Genomic DNA, 23,253 nt, shown 5'->3' on the forward strand with positions numbered 1-23,253 from the left:
GGTCAAAGAAGACCTCACTGAGAAGGTGAAATTTGAACAAAGACCTAAAGGTGAGGGATGAGCAATGCAGATGTAGGGGGAAGAGCTCTACACAAGGATCAGCAAGGCCAAAGGCCCTGAATGCCTGGAATGTTTAAGGAATAGCAAGGTCCATGAGGCTGGAGCAGAGAGCCAGGAAGAGAAACAGGGGAGGACATTAGAGATGTATTGGGGGAGAGATGATGTCCAGAAGATGTAGGGTTTAGCAAGCTATCATAGTTTCTTTGGCTTTTGTCCCAGATGAGATGGGGAGTACTTATCAATATCTGGAATTATCTTGTTTATGTCCTTAACCTTTGATGCCCACCCCAGGTTACAGTGTAAATTCTATGAGATTAAGGACTTTGTCAGTTTTGTTCACACATGGGATTCTAGAACACAAAGGAAATGCTCAGTAAATATTTGAATGAATGAATAAATAATGATTGAATTGGGTAGGTGAAATACTACTGAAGGTTGTAAGACTTAAGCATGATCATTGCAACAAAATTGGAAAAGGAAGAAAAAAAAACCCCACTGCATTTATGGTCAGGAGACTTAAGATCCAGAATTGGCTCTGCCTCAGCCTCAGAGTAACCTTGGCAGGACTGCTTTGTCATCCTTAGCTTGAGTTTCCTCATGTAAACATGAGGGGGTTTGTATTAAATGGTTTTTGTCTCACTAGCAGTCTATGCTTCCATACTACAGGTATAATCTGTGATTATTGTGGCATCTTCCAATTATGGTGTGTTTATAGAATTCTGGCATATTTATTGCTATTCTAGGAGTCATCTTAATGAAAATAATTTCACTTCCAAAGTGAGACAATATGTTTTTAAAGTAATTCCTTCAGTGGATTTTGTGTTTGAAATAGCCAAGTGTGGACCTGTGGTTTGAGTTTTAAAGCCACTTTATGGTAAACATGACACTCTACCTCTTCTACGTATGATAACTGATAGAACCACATTGATCCTCTGAGGTTTCAAAAAATAGAGAACCAAAAGTTCTCACAAATGTTCTGAGGAGTAGGTACTAATAGAGATTTTTAAAAAATAGTGAAGTCCATACTAGTCAGACATTAATGTGAGCAAATAAATTTAACTAAAAGCTCCCCCCCACACACTTTTTGTACATTTTTTTTTGTACAAAAAGTGTGTACATTTTGGTAGGACTAAGCACAAAGGAAGGGTAAGAAATCATTAAATCCTAGTATAATGAGTTCTGGCTCAGATAAAAGCTATTGTGTGGTGCATCCTTATTTTATGAATATTTTTCACAGGGGCATGGTAAATATGAATTCATAATATGACACCATTTTCTTGATCAAAATCATTAATAAAATCTTGATAGCCATTCAGCAAAGGCAAATTAGTTGGCTCATCTTAACACCTGAGTGATGTAGTGCTGGATTATTTTCCAAAAAATAGGTAAATTCACAGGAAAAAAAAGTATCAACCTCAGGTTTGATAACTAAAAAATTCATCAAAGCAGTAAAAAAACAAAAAGCAATAGCTGAAAAGTTCATTAAAGCAGTAAAGCAGTCTCCTTTTGAATTTAAGAAAAACAATAAATCCAACCTTCTAATAATTTGTCACTTGAATCTGGGGTAAAATCTTCAGTCTCACTAAAACAAAAGAAAGAGAACATTTCATTTTCTCTGTATTTATTGAATGAAGAAATTACTGGTTAAGCAAGAGAACAATCTGTCAGTTATTCTTCATATGGAAGTAAACTTGGAATAATTTATCACTGAGTTCCCAAATCAAATGAAAATGATTTCTAAATTGACATTTTTTTCACTTTTAAAATTTTGGTTAAATATACATAACATGAAATTTGCCACCTTAACCATTTTTAAGTACAGTTCTGTGCTTGAGTACATTCTCATTGTTGTGCAATCATCATCACTATCTATTCTCCAGAACTTTTTCATCTTCCCCAACTGACACTTTGTACCTATTATATATTAACACCACATTACCCTCTCTCTGTTTCCAGGGACCACTATTTTACTTTCTGCTTCTATGATTTGACTACCTGAAGTATCTCATATAAGTGGAATCATGTAATATTAGTCCTTTTGTGACTGACATTTCATTTAGCATAATGTCTTCAAGGTTCATACGTGTAGCATGTGTCAGAATTTCCTCTTTAAGGCTTAATAATATTCTATTGAATGTATATATCACATTTTCCTTAACCATCCATCTATCAGTGACTCTTGAGTTGCTTCCAGGATTTGGCTATTGTTAATAATGCTGCTTATGAATATGAGTGTATGAATATCTGAGTGACTGTTTTCAGTACTTGTGGATATATATCCAGAAGTGTAATTGCTGGATCCTAGGGTAACTCTATTTTTTGGTAAACTGTCATACTGTTTCCCACAGCAACTGCACCATTTTATTTATTATTATTTTATTATTTTTATTATGTTAGTCACCATACAGTACATCACTGATTTTTGATGTAGTGTTCCATGATTCATTGTTTGCTTATAACACCCAGTGCTCCATGCAATATGTGCCCTCTAATACCCATCACCAGGCTAACCCATTCCCCCAACCCCCTCCCCTCTAAAACACTCAGTTTGTTTCTCGGAGTCCATAGTCTCTCTCATGGTTCATCTCCCACTCCGATTCCCCCCTGCCTTCATTTTTCCCTTCCTTCTCCTAATGTCCTCCATGCTATTTCTTATGTTCCACAAATAAGTGAAACCATATGATAATTGACTTTCTCTGCTTGACTTAGTTCACTTAGAATAATCTCCTCCAATCCCATCCATGTTGATGTAAAAGTTGGGTTCTCATCCTTTCTGATGGCTGAGTAATATTCCATTGTATATATGGACCACATCTTTATCCCTTCGTCTGTTGAAGGGCTTCTAAGTTCTTTCCACAGTTTGGCTATTGTCGACATTGCTGCTATGAACATTGGGGTGCATATGGCCCTTCTTTTCACTACATCTGTGTCTTTGGGGTAAATACCCAGGAGTGCAATTGCTGGGTCATAGGGTAACTCTATTTTTAATTTTTTGAGGAACCTCCACACTGTTTTCCAAAGTGGCTGTACCAACTTGCATTCCCACCAACAGTGTAAGAGGGTTCCCCTTTCTCCACAACCTCTCCAACACTTGTTTCTTGCCTTGTCAATTGTTGCCATTCTAACTGGAGTAGGGTGGTATCTCAATGTGGTTTTGATTTGAATTTCCCTGATGGCTAATGATGATGAACATTTTTTCATGTGTCTGTTAGCCATTTGTATGTCTTCTTTAGAAAATTGTCTGATCGTGTCTTCTGCCCATTTTTTGACTTGTTTGTTTTTTGGGTGTTGAGATTGAGAAGTTCTTTATAGATCTTGGATATCAGCCCTTTGTCTTTAGTGTCATTTGCAAATATCTTCTCCCATTCTGTGGGTTGCCTCTCCCATTCTGTGGGTTGCCTCTTTGTTTTGCCTCTGATAAAAAGAAGCTTTTTATCTTGATGAAGTCCCAAAAGTTCATTTTTTATTTTGTTTCCCTTGCCTTTGGAGACGTGTCTTGAAAGAGTTGCTGTGCCTGATGTTGAAGAGGTTACTGCCTACATTCTCCTCTAGGATTTTGATGGATTCCTGTCTCACATTGAGGTCTTTCATCCATTTTGAGTTTATCTTTGTGTGTGGTATAAGAGAATGGTTGAGTTTCATTCTTCTGTGTATAGCTGTCCAATTTTCCCAGCACCATTTATTGAAGAGACTTTTTTTCCATTGCGTATTTTTTCCTGCTTTGTCGAAGATTAGTTGACCATAGAGTTGAGGTTCCATATCTGGGCTCTCTATTCTGTTCCATTGGTCTATGGGTCTGTTTTTGTGCCAGTACCGTGCTGTCTTGGTGATCACAGCTTTGTAATATAGCTTGAAATCAGGCAACGTGATGCCCCCAGCTTTGTTTTTCTTTTTCAACATTTCCTTGTCGATTTGGGCCTTTTCTGATTCCATACAAATTTTAGGATTGTTTTTTCCAGCTCTTTGAAAAATGCCAGTGGTATTTTGATTAGGATGGCGTTGAAGGTATAGATTGCTCTGGGCAGCATAGACATTTTAACAATGTTTATTCTTCTGATCCATGAGCATGGAAGTTTTTCTTTTTGTGTTTTCTTCAATTTCTTTCATGAATATTCTGTAGTTCCTAGAGTATAGATCCTTTACCTCTTTGGTTAGGTTTATTCTGAGGTATCTTATGGTTTTTGGTACTATTGTAAATGGAATCTATTCTCTAATTTCTCTTTCTACAGTTACATTGTTAGTGTATAAGAAAGCAACTGATTTCTGTGCACTGATTTTGTATCGTGCCGCATTACTGCATTGCTGTATGAGTTCTAGTAAGTTGAGGGTGGAGTCTTTTGGGTTTTCCACATAAAGTGTCATGTCATCTGCGAAGAGAGAGTTTGACTTCTTCTTTGCCAATTTGAATACCTTTTATTTCTTTTTGTTGTCTGATTGCTGTTGCTAGGACTTCTAGTACTATATTGAACAATAATGGCAAGAGTGCACATCCTTGTCTTGTTCCTGATCTTGAGGGAAAGGCTCTCATCTTTTCCCCATTGCAAATGATATTCACTGTGGGTTTTTATAGATGGATTTTATGAAATTGAGGACTGTTCCCTCTATCCCTATACTCTGAAGAGTTTTAGTCAGGAAAGGATGCTGTATTTTGTCAAATGCTTTTTCTGCATCAATTGGGAGGATCATATGTTTCTTCTCTCTCCTCTTATTAATGTGTTCTATCACATTGATTGATTTGCAGATGTTGAACAACTGCACCATTTTAAATACCCAACAACAATGTACAAGGATTGCAATTTCTTCACTTTCTTGCCAACACTTGTTATTTTCTGTTTTTGTTTGGTTTTGTTTTCTATTTTGACAACAGCTATCCTAATGGGTATAAAATATCCTAATGGGTATAAAATAACATCTTAATGTGGTTTTGATTTGTATTTCCCTAATGATTAGTTTTGTTGAGTATCTTTTCATGTACTTATTGCTCATCTGTATATCTTCTTTGAAGAAATATCTATTCAAGTCCTTTGCTCAATTTTAAATCAGGTTGTTTGATTTTTTTTATGTAATTAAGTTTTAAGAGTTCTTTATATATTCTGGGTAGTAACCCCACATAATATGCTAGTATTTTCTCCCATTCTTTTCACTCTGTCCTTTGAGGCCAAAAGATTTTAATTTTGCTGAAGTCCAGTTATGTAATTTTTGTTGTTGTTGCTTGTGCTTTTAGTGTCATGTCCAAGAAATTATTGCCGAATCCAATGTCATGAAGCTTTCCCTCATGTGTATTTTTTCTTTTTTTAGAGAGAGAACATGTGTGTGGGCAGGGGGTGGGGCAGGGGCAGAGAGGGAGAGAGAGAGAATCTCATGTAGACTTCCCACTGAGCTCCAAGCTCAGTCTCACAACCCTGAGATCGTGCCCTGAACCGAAATCAAGAGTCAGTCACAACTGCCTGAGCCATCCAGGCCCTCCTTTCCCCATGTTTTCTTATAAGAGGTCTATAGTTTTACTTGGATCTTTGATCCATTTTGAGTTTATTATATATGGTATAAGATAAGGGTCTAACTTCATTTTTTGTGTGTGTCTGGTTATTAGTTTTCCCAGCACCATTTTTGAGAATATTCTTTTCCCATTAAATGGCCTTGGTATGCTTATCAAAAATCATTTGGCCATATATGAGAGATTTATTTATAGGCCTTTTATTTTATTTCATTGCCTTATATATCTGTCTTTATGTCAGTACCATACTGTTTTCATTACTATCTCTTTGCAGTAAGTTTTAAAATTATTAAGTCTAACTTTGTTCTTCCTTGTCAACATTGTTTTGGTTAATCAGGAGTCTCTTGAAAGACCATATAAATTTTTGAATGAATTTTTTCTATTTCTGCCCAAAATGCCATCAAATGTAATTCTTATAAAAATACTAATCTGTAGAATACTTTGTGTAATTATTGACATCTTAACAATAGTAAATCTTCCAATCCATGAATTTTTTGATTATTATTTTTTAAATTTGAGTATTGTATGCAACTGATGAATCACTAAACTCTACCTCTGAAACTAATAATACACTATATGTTAATTAATTGAACTTAAATTTTTAAAAAAAGAACCCCCCCCAGAAATATTTGAGTATAGTTGAAATACAATGTTATACTAGTTTCAGGTGTACAACCTAGTAATTTTACAAGTTTATACATTATGCTATGTTTACCAAAAGTGTAGCTACCATCTGGCCCCATACAATGCTATTATAATATCATTGAGTATATTTCTTAGGCTGTGCCTTTTATTTCCATGACTTATTCATTCCATAACTGAAAGTGTATATCTCCCACTCATCTTACTTCCTCTCCTTTGGCAAGCATCAGTTTGTTCTCTGTATTGTATTTACAGGTCTGATTCTGCTTTTTGTTTATTCATTTTTTTTTTTTAGATTCCACTTATGAGTAAAATCATACGGTATTTTTTCTTTCTCAGTCTGACTTACTTCACTTAACACAACTTTTTCATTAATTTTTGTCTCCTTCAATTTCCTTCAGGAATATTTTGTAGTTTTTAGTTTTCCTTTTTGGATTCTTCATTGTCAGTGTATAGAAATGCAATTGATTTTTCTGTGTTGATTTTCTATCCAATAACTTCAATGAATTCATTTATCCTAAAATTTTTGTTTCTTTTTTGTATGGAATCTTTAGGGTTTTCTACATATAACATAATGTTATCTGTGAATAGAAGTCATTGTACTTCTTATCTTACAATTTAGATGCCTTTTATTTTTTGTTTAACTGCTCTGATTAAGACTTCCAGTATGTTGAATAGAAGTGGTAATAGTGGGCAACTATTTCTGATCTTAGAGGAAAATCCTTCAGGCTTTCACTCTGAGTATAGTATTAGTTGTAAGTTTTCCATATATGGCTTTTTTTAAATTTTGAGGTAATTTCTATTTCTAGTTTGCTGAGTTTTATTATTTTGGAAAGGTGTTGAGTGTTGTTAAATGGTTTTTCTGCATTAATTTAGATGAGAATATGTGTGTTTTCTTCATCTTGTTAATATGTTATATTACATTTTTTATATGTTGAACCTCCCTTGTATTCCTGGGATAAATCCCACCTGTTGAATTCTTTTTGCCAGTAATTTGCTGAAGATTTTTCCATCAACATTCATCAGGGGTATTAATCTGTAATTTGCCTGTACTGCCTTTTTCTAGCTTTGGTCTCAAAGTAATGCTGGTCTCATGAGTTTGGAGATATTCCCTCCTATCCAGTTTTTTTGAAAGAGTTTGAGGAGGGTTGATGTTAATTCTCCCTTAAATGCCCGCTGGAATTCACCAGTGAAACCATCTGGTCCTGAGATTTTCTTTGTTAGGTTTTTGATTACTGATTCAGTCTCCTTACTAGTTATAAAAGTCTGCTCTGATTTTCTATTTTTTCATGATTCAGTTTTGGTAGTCATGTATTTCTGGGAATTTATCCATTTCATCTGAGTCATCCAAATTCTTGGCATACAATTGTCCATAGTACTTTATTCTAATCCTTTTTATTTCTGTAAAATCTGTTGTAATGTCCCTTTTTTTCATTTATAGTTTTAATTTTTTGAGTCTTCTCTTTTTTCCATAGGGAATCTTACAATAATTTTGTCAATTTTGTTCGTCTTTTTGAAGAACCAACTCTAGGTTTCATCTATTATTTTTCTATTTTGTATTTTGTTTATCTCTGCTTTTTACTATTCCCTCCTTATACTAGTTTTGAGTTTAGTTTGTTTTTCTTCTCTTAGCTATTTAAGGTATAAAGTTGTTATAAGTCTTAATATTAAGAATGTACAGCTATAAATTTCCCTCTTACTACTACTATCACTGCATCCCATAAGTTTTAGTATATTTTCATTTTCATTTGTCTCAATATTTTCTAATTTCCTCTGTGATTCCATTGGCTGTTTAAGAATATGTTGTTTAATTTTTACATATCTATGAATTTTTTCAGTTTTTCTTCTAGAAAATATGTTGTATCACATACTCTAATTTCATTACATTGTGATTGGAAAGGATGCTGTGTATTATTTTAATATTTTAGAATTTACAAACACTTGTTTTGTGATCTACATATGGTCTATCCTGGAGAATATTCCGTGTACACTTGAGAGAAATAATCTGCTGTTGTTGGGTGGATTATTCTTTATAGATTTGTTAGTTCCAATTGATCTATAGTATTTAAGTCTTCCAGATATTCTGTCTGGTTGTTCTATCTACTACTGAAAGTAGTTTATTGAAGACCTCTATTTCTATTGGAGAGCTAGAGCTGTTTCTCTTTTCAATCTCGTCAGTGTTTGCTTGATATATTTTGGAGCTTTCAAGTTTGTTTCGTATGTGTTTTTAATTATTATGTCTTCTTGGTGAATGAATGAATGAATGAATGAATGTCATTATAATAATGTTCTTTGTCTCTTATTTTCCCTTAGAGTCTATCTGCTTGATATTAGTATATCTAACCCTACTCTCTTTTGCTTTCTGTTTGCATAGGATATCTTTTCCTATCCTTCCACTTTCAACCTATGTGTGTCCTTATATCTAAAGTGAGTCTCTTAAAGACAATATATACAGATCTTTGACTTATAATGGCTTTACATCCTGGTAAACCCATTATAAGTTGAAAATATCGTAATAAAAATGCATTTAATACACTTAAATTACTGAACACCATAGATTAGTCTAGCCTACCTTAAACGTGCTCAAAACACATTAGTGTACAGTTGTGAAAAATCATCTAATACAAAGCTTATTCTATAATAGAGTGTAAATATTTCTTGTAATTTATTGAATATTTACTGAAAGTGAAAAGCTGAATGGTTATATGTGTACAGAATGGCTGTTCACATATTGGTTGTTTGTGTGGATGACTGGATCTGTGGCTTACTGCTCCTGCCCAGCATCACAAGAGAGTATTGCACAGTGTATTGTTATCCCAGGAAAAGGTAAAAATTCAAAATTCAAAGTATGGTTCACTGAATGGGTATTACTTTTGCACTATCAGAAAGTAAAATATCATAAGTTGCACCATTATAAGTTGGGGACCGTTTGTAGTTGGATCCTGTTTTATTAAATACCTTCTATTAATCTGTTTTTTAATTGGAGTGTTTAGTCCATTTATACTAAATTATTGATAAGGAAGCACTATTTTTGCCATTTTGTTAGTTTATTTCTGTATATCTTATAATGTTTTTATCCCTCATTTCCTTCACTGCCGTTTTCCTTTGTGTTAGTTGATATTTGGCAGATACATAGTTGATTGGTTCCCTTTGCATTTTATTTTAGGAATATTCTATACATTTTTTTGTTGTTGTTAACACAGGAATTATATATAACATCCTAAAATGATGACATTCTGTCTTGAATTGACGCCAACTTAACTTCAATTGCATACAAAACTACTCCTTGATAGATTAATCCCCATTCCTTTCATGCTATTGATATCCCAAATTATTTCTTTATATATTTTATACCTGTCAGCATAGGTATATAATTTTTTTCTTATACATTTGTCTTTTAAATCCTGTAGAAAATAAGAAGTACAGTTATTAACCAAAATTATAATACTGGGTTTTTATATATTTGTCCATGTATTTACCTTTACTAGAGAACTTTTTATTTTTATATGGCTTTGAGTCATTGTTTAGCATCTTTTAGTTTCAACTTGAAGGACTTCTTCTAGGATTTCTTCTAGACCATGTCTGATGGTAATAAAAGTCCTCAGTTATTTTTTTTTCTTTTAATCTTAGAATGTCTTTATTTCTCTTTCATTTATGAAGGGTATTTTTGCTAGTTACGGAGTTCTCATTTGATAGTTTTCTTTCTTTTAGCCCTTTAAATATATCATCCACTGCCTTCTGGCCTACAAGCTTTCTTCTGAAAATTTCCCTGAATGTTCTATGGGGATTTCTTGTGGCCATGACTATCATTTTTCTCTTGTTGCTTTCAAGATTCCCTTTTTATTTTTGTCTTTTGACACTTTGATTTGAATCTGTCTTGGTGTGGTCTCTGTGTATTTATGCTACTTGGAGTTCATTAAGCTTATTGTATTTGTATATTCATGACATTTTTCAAATTTGGGGAGGTTTTAAATTATCATTTCCTCAAATAATCTCCCCACCTCCTTTCTTTCTTTCTTTTGGTAGTCCCATGGTGCCTATATTGATATGTTTGATGGTATCCCATACGTTCCTCAAGCTCTGTTCATTTTTTTTTTAAGTCTATCTTGTTTATACTCCTCAGATTCAATAATTTCAAACAACCTGTGTTCTGGTTCTCTTCTGCCTGAGTCTGTTCTTAAACCCATCTAGTGAATTTTTCAATTCAGTTATATTTTTCAGCTCCAGAATTTCTGTCTGGTTCTTTTTTATAATTTATATTTCTTTGTTTTTATTCTTATGTTTCTCATAGACTTTCCCCCTGATTTTCTTTAGTTCTTTGTCTGTGTTTTCCTATAGCTTTTGAACATATTTAAGATAGTTATTTAAGGTCTGTTGTATATGTCCAGTTGTGTGCTTCTTCATGGCCATTTCTGGAAATTTATTCGGTTTCTTTTAATGGGCCCTATTTCCATGTTTCTTTGCCTGTATAATGAACTTATGTTGAAATTTAGGCATTTGAAGAAACAGCTACCTCTCCCAGTTTTGGGAGATTGGTGTGGAAGCCTTTCACTAATTAACAGGACTCAATCTTGGGAATAGCCTGAGGCAGAGCCTTAAGGTCTTAGGTCTTTCCTCAGCATACATTCTTCTTGGCCTATGTATGTGCTTTCTTTTTTCAATTTGTCTGTTCTGGGTTTGTTTTTTGTTTGTTGGTTGTTTTTTTGTTTATTTTAAAAAATCATTTTATTTTATTTTATTTCATCATGATAAGTGTACTCTTTACTCTTTAATCCCCATCCCATATTTCCCCCATTCCTGCACCCACCTCCCATCTGATAACCATCACTTTTTGTGCTCTATAGTTAAGAGTCTATTTCTTGGTTTGTCTCTCTCTTTTTTCCCCCCTTTGGTCATTTGTTTCTTAAATTCCAGATATAAGTGAGTTAATACAACATTTGTCTTTTTCTGGCTGACTATTTCACTTAGCATTATACTCTCTAGCTCTCCTAATATTATTGCATGAGTCTTTCTTTTTCTTTTCTTTTTTTTTAAAGTAAGCTCTGGGACCAACATGGGCTCAAACTCATGAACCTGAGATCAAGAATTGCATGCTCTAATTATTGATGCAGCCAGGTGCCCCTGTTCATTTTACTACAAATGGCAAGATTTCATTCATTTTTTATGACTGAATAATATTCCATTGTGTTTTATATATATAATCTCACCTCTTTTTTATCCATCCATTTATTGATGGACACTTGGTGTGCTTCATGGTTTGGCGATTGTAAATAATGCTGCAGTAAACAGGGGTGCATGTATTCCTTTGAATTAGTGTTTTTGTATTTTTTAGGTAAATACCCAGTAGTTCAATTCCTAGATTGTAGTTTTATTTTAATTTTTTGATTAACTACAAAAAGTTTTCCACAATGGGTGCACCAATTTGCATTTCCACCAACAGTGCAAGAAAGTTCCTTTTTTTCCACATCCTCGCTAACACTTGTTTTTTTATTTTAGCCATTCTGATAGCTGTGAGGTGATATTCTCATTGAGGTTTTGATTTTCATTTCCCTGATGATGAGTAATGTTGAACATCTTTTCATGTGACTGTTGGCCATCTGTATGTTTTCTTTGGAGAATATCTGTTCATGTCTTCTGCCCATTTTTAATCGAATTTTTGTTTTTTGGGTGTTGAGTTGTATCAGTTCTTTATATATTTTGGATACAAACCCTTTATCAGATATGTCATTTGCAAATATCTTCTCCCATGTTGATTCTTTCCATGACTATGCAGAAACCTTTTATTTTGATGAAGTCCCAATAGTTTATTTTTGCTTTTATTTCTCTTGCCTCAGGAGATATATCTAGAAACATGTTGCTATGGCTACTGCCTGTGCTCTCTTCAAGGATTTTTGTGGTTTCAGGTCTCATATTTAGGTCTTTAATCCATTTTGAGTTTATTTTTGTGTATGGTGAAAAAAGTGGTCTAGTTTCTTTCCTTCTTTCTTTCTTTCTTTCCTTCTCTTTTTCTTTCTTTCTTTCTTTTTTTTCTCTTCCTTCCTTCCTTCCTTCCTTTTCTTTTTCTCTTTTTGCATATTGCTGTCCAGTTTCCCCAGCACCATTTGTTGAAGACACTGTCTTTTTCCCATTGGATATTCATTCCTCCTTTGTCAAAGGTAAGTTGATTGTATAATTGTGGGTTTATTTTTGGGTTTTCTGCTCTATTTCATTGATGTATGTGTGTATTTTTATGCCAGTAACATACTATATTAATTACCACCACTTTGTAAAAGAACTTGGAATTTGGAATTGTGATATCTCCAGTTTTTTTTTCTTTCCATTTTCAGTATTGCTTTGGCTATATGAGGTCTTTTGTGGTTCCATACAAATTTTAGGATTGTTTGTTCTAGTTCTTTTGAAAAAAATGCTGTTGGTAGTTTGTTAGGGATTGCCTTGAATTTGTAAATTGCTTTGGGTAGTATAGATATTTTAACATTTGTTCTTTCAGCCCACAATCATAAAATGTTTTTCCATTTCTTTGCATTATTTTGGAATTTCATTCATCAGTGTATCATAGTTTTCAGAGTACAGGTCTTTCACCTATTTGGGTAAATTTATTCCTAGATATAGTATTGTTTTTGAGGCAATTATAAATGAGAAAGTTTTCTTAATTTCATTTTCTGCTGTTTCATTATTAGTGTTTAGGAATGCAACATATTTCTGTACATTGGCTTTTGTATCCTGCGACTTTACTGAATTCATTTATCAGTTTTATTAGTTTTTTGGTGGAGCCTTGAGGGCTTTCTATATATATATTATCATGTCATCTGCAAACAATGAGAGTTTTACTTCTTTCTTACCAATTTTGGATACCTCTTATTTCTTTTTCTTGTCTAATTGCTATGGCTAGGAGTAAAAGCGATGGGAGTGGAAATCCTTGTGTTGTTCCTGACCTTAGGGGAAAGCCCTCAGTTTTTCCCCATTGAGTATGATCTTGACTTTGGGTTTTTCATATAAGGTCTTTATTATGCTGAGATATGTTCCCTCTAGACCTACTTTGCAGAGGGTTTTTATCATGAATGTATGTTGTACTTTGTCAAATGCTTTGTCTGCATCCATTGAAATGATTACATGGTTCTTATCTTTTCCCTTATTGATGTGACATATCACGTTGATTATTTTGTGAATGTTAAACCACACTTCCATCCTCATAATAAATCCCACTTAGCCATGGTGTATGATGTTTTAAATATATTATGGGATTTGGTTTGCTTGTATTTTGTTGAATATTTTTGCATATATATTCATGAGAGATATCTGCCTGCAGTTGGGGTGTGTGTGTGTGTGTGTGTGTGTGTGTGTGTGTGTGTGTGGTGTCTATCTGGTTTTAGTATCAGGTTATATTGGCCTCATAGAATGAATTGAGAATTTTTCCTTCTTCTTGTATTTTTTTGAAACAGTTTGAGAAGAACAGGTACTAACTCTTCTTTAAATGCTTATTAGAATTTGCCTGTGAAGCTGCCTGGTCTTGGACTTCTGTTTTTTTTTTTTTAAGATTTTATTTATTTGAGAGAGAGAATGAGAGAGAGAGAGAGAGCACATGAGAGAGGGGAGGGGCAGAGGGAGTAGCAGACTCCCTGCTTAGCAGGGAGCCCGATGCGGGACTCGATCCTGGGACTCCAGGATCATGACCTGAGCCGAAGGCAGTCGCTTAACCAACTGAGCCATCCAGTCGCCCTTGGACTTCTGTTTTTGGGTTTTTATTTTTATTTATTTTTTAAAAATTACAATTCAATTTCATTGCTGGCAATTGGTCTGTTCAAATTTTTCTATTTCTTCCTGCTTTAGTTTTGGTAGGTTAATGTTTCTAGGAATTTATCCATTTCTTTTAAGTTGTCCAATTTGTTGGCATATGTTTCCATAATATTTTGTTACAATTGTTTATATTTCTGTAGTGTTGGTTATTTCTCCTCTTTCATTATTAATTTTGTTTCTTTGGGTCCTCTCTCTCTCTTATTTTTTTTCCTTGCTAGAGGTTTATTAATTTTGTTGATCTTTCAAAGAACAAGCTCTTGATTTCATTTGATTTGTTCTTTTTTTTTTTTTTTTAGTTTCTATATCATTTATTTCTGCTCTAAATTTTATTCCCTTTCTTCTACTGTGCTCCTGGGTTTAGATTTTGTTTATTCCTCTTTTTCCAACTCCTTTAGGTATAAAGTTAGGTTGTTTATTTGAGATTTTCCTTATTTCTTAAGGTAGGCCTGTGTTGCTACAAACTTCTCTCTTAGAACAACTTTTGCTGCATCTCAAAGCTTTTGGACCATTGTGTTTTCATTTTCATTTGTTTCCCATGTAATTTTTTATTTCTTCTTTGACTTCTTGGTTGATCCATTCATTGTTTAATAGCATATTATTTAACCTTCATGTGTTTGTGGTCTTTCTAGATTTTTTTCTTGGGATTGATTTCTAGTTTCATAGTGTTATCAGAAAAGATGCATGGTATTACTTCAATTTTTTTTTTTTTAAATTTGTTGAGGCTTGTTTTGTGGCCTAATGTGTGATCTGTTCTGGAAAATGTTCCATGTGCACTTGAAAAGAATGTGTGTTTTGCTGTTTTAGGATGGAATGTTCTGAATATGTCTGTTAAATCCATTTGGTCCAGTGTGTTATTCAAAGCCATTGTTTCCTTGTTGATTTTTTGTTTGGATGATCTGTCCATCAATATAAGTGGGGTATTAAAGTCCCTTACTATTATTGTATTACTGTCAAGTATTTCTTTTATGTTCTTAACAAAATTTTTCTTTTATGTTTGTTATATGTATTTGGGTGCTTCCATGTTGAATGCATAAATATTTACAATTGTTATATCCTCTTGGTGGATTGTCCCCTTTATAATTATATAGTGTCCTTCTTTGTCTCTTGTTACAGTCTTTGTTTTAAAGGCTTCTTTGTCAGATGTAAGTATTGCTACCCCAGCTTTTATTTTTTCATCTATTTGCATGATAAATGTTTCTCTATCTGCTCACTTTCAATCTGCATGTGTGTTTTTGTCTTGAGTCTCTTGTAGACAGCATATAGATGGGTTTTTTAATCCATTCTGACACCCTGTGTCTTTTGGTTAGAGCATTTAGTCCAGTTACATTCAAAGTAATTATTGATAAATATGTATTACCACTTTTTTACTTGTTTTGTGGTTGTTTCTATAGATTTTCTCTGATCCTGGGGTGCCTGGGTGGCTCAGTCAGTTAAGCTTCTGACTTCAACTCAGGTCATGATCCCAGGGTCCTGGGATTGAGCCCAACCTTGGGCTCTCTGCTCAGTGGGGAACCTGCTTCTCTCTCTCCCTCTGCCTGCTGCTCCCCCTGCTTGAGCTCTCTCTCTGTCAAATAAATAAATAAAATCTTGAAAAAAAAAGATTTTCTCTGAACCTTTCTTCTTTTGCTCTCTTTCATGGTTTGTTGGCTTTCTTTAGTGATATACTTGGATTCTTTTCTCTTTCTTTTTTTCCTGTCTATTACTGGTTTTTGATTTATGGTTACCATTAGGTTTGCATATAACATCTTATGTATAGAGCAGTGTATACTAAGTTGATCATTTCTTAAGTTTAAATCCATTTTTTACTCTTCTCCTTCCCATGTTTTAGGTATATGGTGTTATATTTTACATATTTTTTTATGAATCCCTTGACTGATTTTTACAGAAATATTTATTGTTACTGCTTTTGTGTTTTTACTTTTCCTACTCTCATTTAGGGTCTTCCTTTCCACTCAAAGAGTCCTTTTTAATATTTCTTATAGGGCTGGTTTAGAAGTCATGACTTCCTTTAGTTTTTGTTTGTCTGAGAAACTCTTTTTCTCTCCTTCTATTCTGAATGATAGCCTTGCTGGATAGAGTATTCTTGGCTGCAGATATTTCCCTTTCAGCATTTTGGGTATATCATGCCATTTTCTTCTGGCTTGAAAGTTTCTGCTGAAAAATCCACTGATAGCCTTATGGGGGGGGGGGCTTCCCTTATATGTAACTGTCTTCTTTCCTCTTCCTGCTTTTAAAATATTTTATCACAACTTTTGTCACTTTAATTAGTATGTGTCTTGGTGTGGACCTCCTTGGTTTGTATTTTTGAGGGGATCTCTGTGATTCTTGGATCTGGATATCTGTTTCTTTCCCCAAATTAGGGAAGTTTTCAGCTATCATTTCTTCAAAGAAATTTTCTGCTCCCTTATCTCTCTCTTCTTCTTCTGAGATCCCTATAATGTGGATGTTATTACGCTTGATGGAGTCACTGTGTTCCCTAAGACTATTCTCAATTTGCATATTTTTTCCTCTCCTTTTGTCAGCTTGATTACTTTCCATTACTCTGTCTTCTAGGTCATTAATTTGTTCCTCTGCTTCATCTAGCCTGCTATTTATTCCATCAAGTGTATTTTTGACTTAATTTATTGTGTTCTTGATCTCTGATTGGTTCTTTTCCATCTCTGTATTCAAGATCTCACTGATGTCCTCCACTCTTTTTTTTTTTTTTTTTTTGGAGAGAGCAAGAGAAGGGGGTGAGCAGAAGGAGAGAAAGAATCTTAAGCAGACTCCACACTGAGCATGGAGCCTGACACAGAGCTTGGTTTCATGACCCTGAGATCAACCTGAGCTGAAATCAAGAGTCAAATGCCCAAATGAATGAGCCACCCAGGTGCTCCCACCCACCCCCACAGTTTTCTGCAGTCCAGTGAGTATCTTTATGACCATTACTTTAAATTCTCTATCAGGCATATTATTTGTTTTTATTTTGCTTTGGTCTCTTGCTATGGTTTGGTCCTGTTCTTTCATTTGGGAGATGTTTATCTGTCGCCTCATTTTGTGTGACTTTCTATGTTTGTTTCTATGTGTTAGGAAAGTTAGCTACTCACTTGCTCTTAATGATAACAGACTTATGAAGAAGATGTCCTGTAGTGCCTTGCAGCACAGTATTTCCTGTTCGCCAGGGCCTGGCACTTCAGGGAGTATCTCTTATGTGTGTGGTGTATGCTCTGCTGTTGAGTCCTAGTCTCTTTTTTCTTTAGTCCAATTGTTTGCAGAGTCTGTATTTTCCTATTGTGGACAGCAAGGTGTGCAGTGGTCTGCTTGCAAAATGAGACCTGCCCCCACTGCTGCTGGGACTGAGGTCCTGCAAAATACTCGGGGGTCAGGTGATGTGGTATTGACAGGGTTTGAACTGGTCTTCTGGGAAGGGGACTGCCGTACCAGGACTGAGGTAAGCATTACTGAGAAAGGTGGATCTGCTGAAGTGTGTGTGTGTGTGTGTGTGTGTGTGTGTGTGTGTGTGTGTGTGTGTGTTGGGGGGGGAGTGTTGGTACTGCATGGGTCCCACAGGTGGCCATTTTTTATGCTGGGGGGCAGGGGAGGGAAATGGCACCTGCCAGCTCCTTTATTCCTGGATGGACCTCCCCATGATCCCTGTCTCTCTGGGCTGCACTCTGACATGAGCAGATCACTCTCCCTCCTGTCTGTCCACTGCATTTTTCAAACTGCTGGTTCTATCCTGTATCTGCATGGGTTATTTGTCATGCTGTCTTTTTTTTTTTTAAAGATTTTATTTATTTATTTATTTATTTATTTGAGAGAGAGAGAATGAGAGACAGAGAGCATGAGAGGGAAGAGGGTCAGAGGGAGAAGCAGACCCCCCGCTGAGCAGGGAGCCTGATGTGGGACTCGATCCCGGGACTCCAGGATCATGACCTGAGCCAAAGGCAGTCGCTTAACCAACTGAGCCACCCAGGCGCCCTGTCATGCTGTCTTTTTAAGGGCAGGGACTCCACTTCCTAACACCTCTGGGCTCTACCACAGCCAAGCCTGCTGATTTTTAAAATAACAAGTCCTGCTGGTTTTAAGAACTCATGAAATTCAGCTCCTCTTACTTTCAAAGACAAATATTATGGAGATTCATCCTCCTTATTTGTGAGTTTCCCAGGGTGAAAATCTGTTTTCTGCCTTTCTCTATGCCATTAGCTCCCTTCCTACTGTGGAAGGCCATTGTCCATTTTGCTCCCAGACCATATTTTTACCCTTCCTACCTTTTTTGATGTGCCCTCTTCTTTGCCTTTAGTTGTGGAGTTTCTTGTACCAGTCTTCAGGTCATTTCCTGGGTTATATACACTGGCATGGATGTTATCTAGTTGTATCTGGGGACAAAGTGAGCTTAGGGTCCTCCTTCTGCCATCTTCCCAGCTGAACTTCAAGGACTCCCTTTTGTCAGATCTTCTTTTCAATGTTTTATTTCCCAAGAATGCTTCCCATCATGCTTATTTTCAGGACCTTCAATATTCATTGTATTCTTTTGCCAGTAATCTCTTGCTTTCAGGTGCATCTTGTAGTCCTCTGGGATTTTCATGCACTGTGGCACCCATCAGTTGCCTTCTGTGATTTCCAGGCATAGTTCCAAACTATGCCACTGTCTCAATCTATTTAGGTGAGACAGAAAAATTCCCTCAGGCAGCACACAGTTAGCAGAACAATGCAAACAAGTTCCAATCTGTTTTTTCAATCCCAAAGGAGGGAACTGGGAATTGGGCCATTTCTTTCCAACTGTGTCTTGTCATGTTGCAGAGGGGATTGTGCAAAGGCAAGCAAAAATCTGGAATTTCCTAGCATTTTGAATGTGGCTTTACCTTGATTACTCATTCACCTGATTATTGCAAATATTTGGCTATTTTTCAGAGCTCATATAAAGTTATTTTATCAGTTTGTAGTTTTCTTTTTTGTTTGTTTGTTTTCCTGAGGAAACAAGGGCCTGTAGTTTTCTGGTCTGCCATTTTGCTCTAAACTGACTTTTATTTGATGTTATCTATGCCCTCTGTCTTCATCATTGATATAAACAAGAGAGAGGTGCTTGCATCAATAATGTATTTTAAAATAACCATTATGCAGGAAAGAGAAGCAATGATGGGTGTCCCCAAAATAATGTCAGTGTCAGTGTCAAAAAGAAACAATTCCTTCATGCTGTGTGGAAAGAAATGTAACCAGGCAGATTTTCCTCCTTATACCCATTCTTTCTCCTATAATTGAAAATGTTACCTCTTCTGGGTTATGAATATAAGAATATTCATAAACTTAAGAACAATTTTAAACAAGTTTTAACTTTTCTAGATATAGTTATTAGATTTCAAGTATATAGTATACTTTACTCTCTCTGTCCTCTGTAATGCCACACACTCCAGAGTTTGCTCCTATAGTTGTCCAAACCTGAATTATCTTCTCATATAAATGCTCTTTTTATACTTAGAGGCCCATATCAAGCTCCATTGTTTTCCAGACTTCATCTCTGAATGCTCTACCTAACAATGCCCCCTTTCATCTTTGAATTCTTCTTGCAGGCAGTTATATACACTAGAACATTTAGCTACTGAAGAGAGTTGATTAGGAACCCTTTGGGCTGATAAGTGCAGATATCATTGTGCCTATCTCCCAGGTTAAAAACCCAAAGCCCAAACCAAAATACACTAGCAAATTCTTGATCCAAGACACTGCTATACTAGAAAAGATGTAGAAAACAGGTAACTAGAAACCAGGGATCAGGTAGAAAGGGGGAAGGCCTCAGGAAGTCTCCACAGTGGGAAGGTATAGGAGGGAAGAATAAGAAGCAGTGGGGGAACGTCCAAGGCTGAATATTTGCCCAGCCATAGTTTTACCAGGGACCCCATTCTTACCATAAATATTATTTTCATCTCAGATTTCTATTTTTATACTGCTTTAATTTCATATACCTGGCAGATGAAATCAGATCTTCTTGGTTGTATGAAGATGAACTCATGATTCTATGTATGAAGTAATGTGTTGGTTCAGTACTAGGATTCCATTTTTCTTTCTGGAAAAGTGAAAAATACGTATTACATGTTTGACATGTACTTTCTCACCTTATTGGCATGTTTTGCACTCTAATCTACACTATAATGAAAAAAAAATTCTAAAGATTACTTAAAAGATGAATGAACCCCTTAATTCTAATTAAAAGGTCTCTTTCCATTACATTTTTTTGTTTTGTTTTTTGGAAATGGCTCAGTGCTGATGATCTATATTATAATATTGGAGTTTGAATAGACTTTAAATGTAAATTTAAACAGTATTTGAAGAATATAGCTTTCAATTTCTGCCTTTTACAAATATTCTAAATCCTATCCTACTGAGTTCAAAAAGAAAAAGAACAGAGACATAACTCTGGTCAATTCAGAAGTTTTTGAGGTCAACCATCTTAACATGTACTTTATTTGTTGGGAAGTCATGTGTGATTTCATGGCCATATTTTTTATGAGAATATCTTTATTGTGGTATTTCTTCAAATCTCAAAAAAGCCACTATTATTGGGATTATTGTTCATATAATCCATTTTGAGTTTTTTTTTAAGATTTTATTTATTTATTTGAGAGAGAGGGAGAGCAAAAGCAGGTGGAGGGGCAGAGAGAGAGAGGGAGAATCAGGCTCCTTGCTGATCAGAGAGCCCAACATGGGGCTTGATTCCAGGACTCTGAGATCATGACCTGAGTTGAAAGCAGCTGCTTAACCCACTGAGCCACCCAGGTGCCCCTCCATTTTGAGTTTTGTAAATGTTATGCTATAACATTTCTTTAACTATCTATAAAGCCAGCATTTCTGACTATGAGGCTCAAGAAAACTATTCTGAAGACTGCATCTGGTCATGAAATTACACACAGCTTCCCAACAAATAGATCAGAATTTGCATTAAGATAATTTACCTGTTAAGCTTCTGAATTGAACAGAGTTGTATCTCTGTTCTTTTTCTCTTGTTCACCTCAGCTTTTGTATATACCCAAGAATCATTTCAACTGGATAATCAATAGAATTGTCTCACCAGGAAATCCTAAATCATATACACTTTCCAAAAACATGTTTTGGTACCAGTTTTTGGAAAGCGACAAACCCCAAAGATCACTGAAATCCAGACCATCATTTGAGGGGCATGATACTAGGGGCAAGAGCTATACCCCATGATGATAGTGGAGCTTATGGGCTGATAGTAAGGGTGATATTTAAAATATTTTGATTAGCCTGTTAATTTTGGGCATGTTGGATAAGTAACTTTTAAGAAAAAAGTTGGCTATGTAGCTTGCCCAAAGGTCACATAGCTATTAAGTGAGAGTCAGGATTCAGACCCAGACAATCTAAATTTGTATGAATCTTTTTTTCTTCTTCCTACACTGACCCACTCTCTAGTTCTATCCTACCTATATAAGTTTTCTTTACACAAAATGTCCAATGGATATTTACCAGCCAAAATACAAAGGGACTGAAATTTATTAAATAATAGATTTAAATAATTAGCTTGCATTTTTTTTTCAATGGTTTCTATTTTATGTTCTCCTTTGGCTTCTAACTAATCTAGGTCTCTTTTCATTATCTGCTTTCCCTCCATTAAGTTTTATGGTTTCATCTGTTAATAATTTCTTTTATACTGTAAATATTACCAGGCTCAGGAGGAAACTGGAACCATTTTAATATTCTTTTCTGGCTAATTAAGTTACATTCTTGGACAGATTTTCTGAAGATCTCTACTTTTTCCATAGATATCTGTCACTGACATCTATGTTTCTCATTCACCTTACTCTGTGGCTTTTTCTCCCAAGAGCCTGTTTCAGTCATGGTTGTTGAACACGTGGCCATGTCAAGCTCAGCAATAGCTCTTTTAACTTTTCTCTCTTTGGGGTCTATCATATGATTTGAGGTTGCTTCAGTACTTTCAATATTTGCACTGGATGTGGGCTGACAACATTTGCTTAGAGACAAAAATTTTTTCAGGCTGTTTGTGCTTTGTGTTGGCTTGGGAGAAACAACTTTGCTTTCTACTGGCTTCATGGCTTCTTTCACTTGGTCTTCAAATTGTTCTCTTAAGCTTTCTTCTTGTACAATCTCTTTTAAAACAACTTCATCTTCAGACATTAGTTCCTCTTCCTTGGTACTTGCTGAATTTTCTTGATCAATATCATGAGCTACTAACCGAATGATAAGATCTTTTTTGTTCTGAACATCTTTTAAAAGCTCTACCTTGGTGATATCAGGCTTTCTTATATTCTGAAATGAATTTCTGCAAACAGCCTGGAATTGAAGGTACAATGAATATTAAAAACAAATGCCTCAATCATTCTTCCTGTGGTTCTATTGTAATTTAACTATTTTAATATGATTTATAGTTTCAGTTTAAGGAGTATTATCTTCAAATGTCACTCTTTGTATATTAGCAATGTTTTAAAAAGAAGAAACAAATGAAAGTTATGAAAAATATTTGTTGGTGTCTAGCATTTCTTTTATATGTCAGAGATCATATTAATCTATGAGAATTTACTCCAAAGTGTAGAGGAACATCTAACACTGGTTTCTTTTCTTTTCTTTCTTTCTTTTTACTTTCCTTTTCCTTTGTTTCCTTTTTTTTTTTGCTTAAACTTTATATTTTGTTGCATCATAATTTACTTTTTGTTTTTTCATTGACTTTGAAAGTTTTGGGACAGAAGTAGACACTATAATCTATTTTTCTAAAATTCTAGATAGGCAATCATAGAGAATCCTAAATGTACATATATTCAACAACAAAAAAATCAAGGTATTGTCTGATCTTGGCTTTTAAAAATGATGAATAACAAAACTTGTGAAGGTCTTTGACTCCTTAATCCCTGTTCTTCCACTCCTGATCCTTTGGTTATATTTTCCAAAAGGATCTTCAAAACATAAATCTTAATTTTTTTAATCCTTCTAGTCAAGTCTTACTTTTCACTTTCAATGTCTAAAAACAGATCAAAGAAGAGACAATTATAATTAGATAATAGAATTTCTCTAATATCTGTAGCTTTTGATGATGCCACAGGACCTCCAAACTGACTTAATAATCGTAGACCTCAACATCCCTTTATAATACTGTGAGCCAGTTTTTCAGACAATGGTGCCCTAAAAGAATGTCTTCTGTGGAAAAAAAATATAGAAACAGCTTTTTTAACAAACTAAAACACAAATGATTTTGATTTTCTGTGTTAGTAGAGGGAATTAGTGGTTTAGAAAAATCAAAAATCATTCCATATGGCTTT

General features: G+C 34.9%; 1 protein-coding gene across 1 annotated transcript in view; it reads right to left on the reverse strand.

Moving 5' to 3' along the window:
• FSIP2 (fibrous sheath interacting protein 2) overlaps nt 1–23,253 on the reverse strand; it is a 103,719-nt gene that overhangs the window by 7,460 nt on the left and 73,006 nt on the right. Inside the window, exons 19-21 of the mRNA XM_028124491.2 lie at nt 21,779–22,273; nt 19,930–20,030; nt 1,596–1,642 (exon numbers count right to left, since the gene is read on the reverse strand). Coding sequence (XP_027980292.2) covers nt 1,596–1,642; nt 19,930–20,030; nt 21,779–22,273 — 643 coding nt within the window. The remainder of the gene's footprint in view (nt 1–1,595; nt 1,643–19,929; nt 20,031–21,778; nt 22,274–23,253) is intronic.

This window comes from Eumetopias jubatus, unplaced genomic scaffold, assembly GCF_037043125.1.
Source record: "Eumetopias jubatus isolate StellerSeaLion01/CBP00866 unplaced genomic scaffold, mEumJub1_p1.0 scaffold_3, whole genome shotgun sequence".
NCBI classification, from domain to species: domain Eukaryota; kingdom Metazoa; phylum Chordata; class Mammalia; order Carnivora; family Otariidae; genus Eumetopias; species Eumetopias jubatus.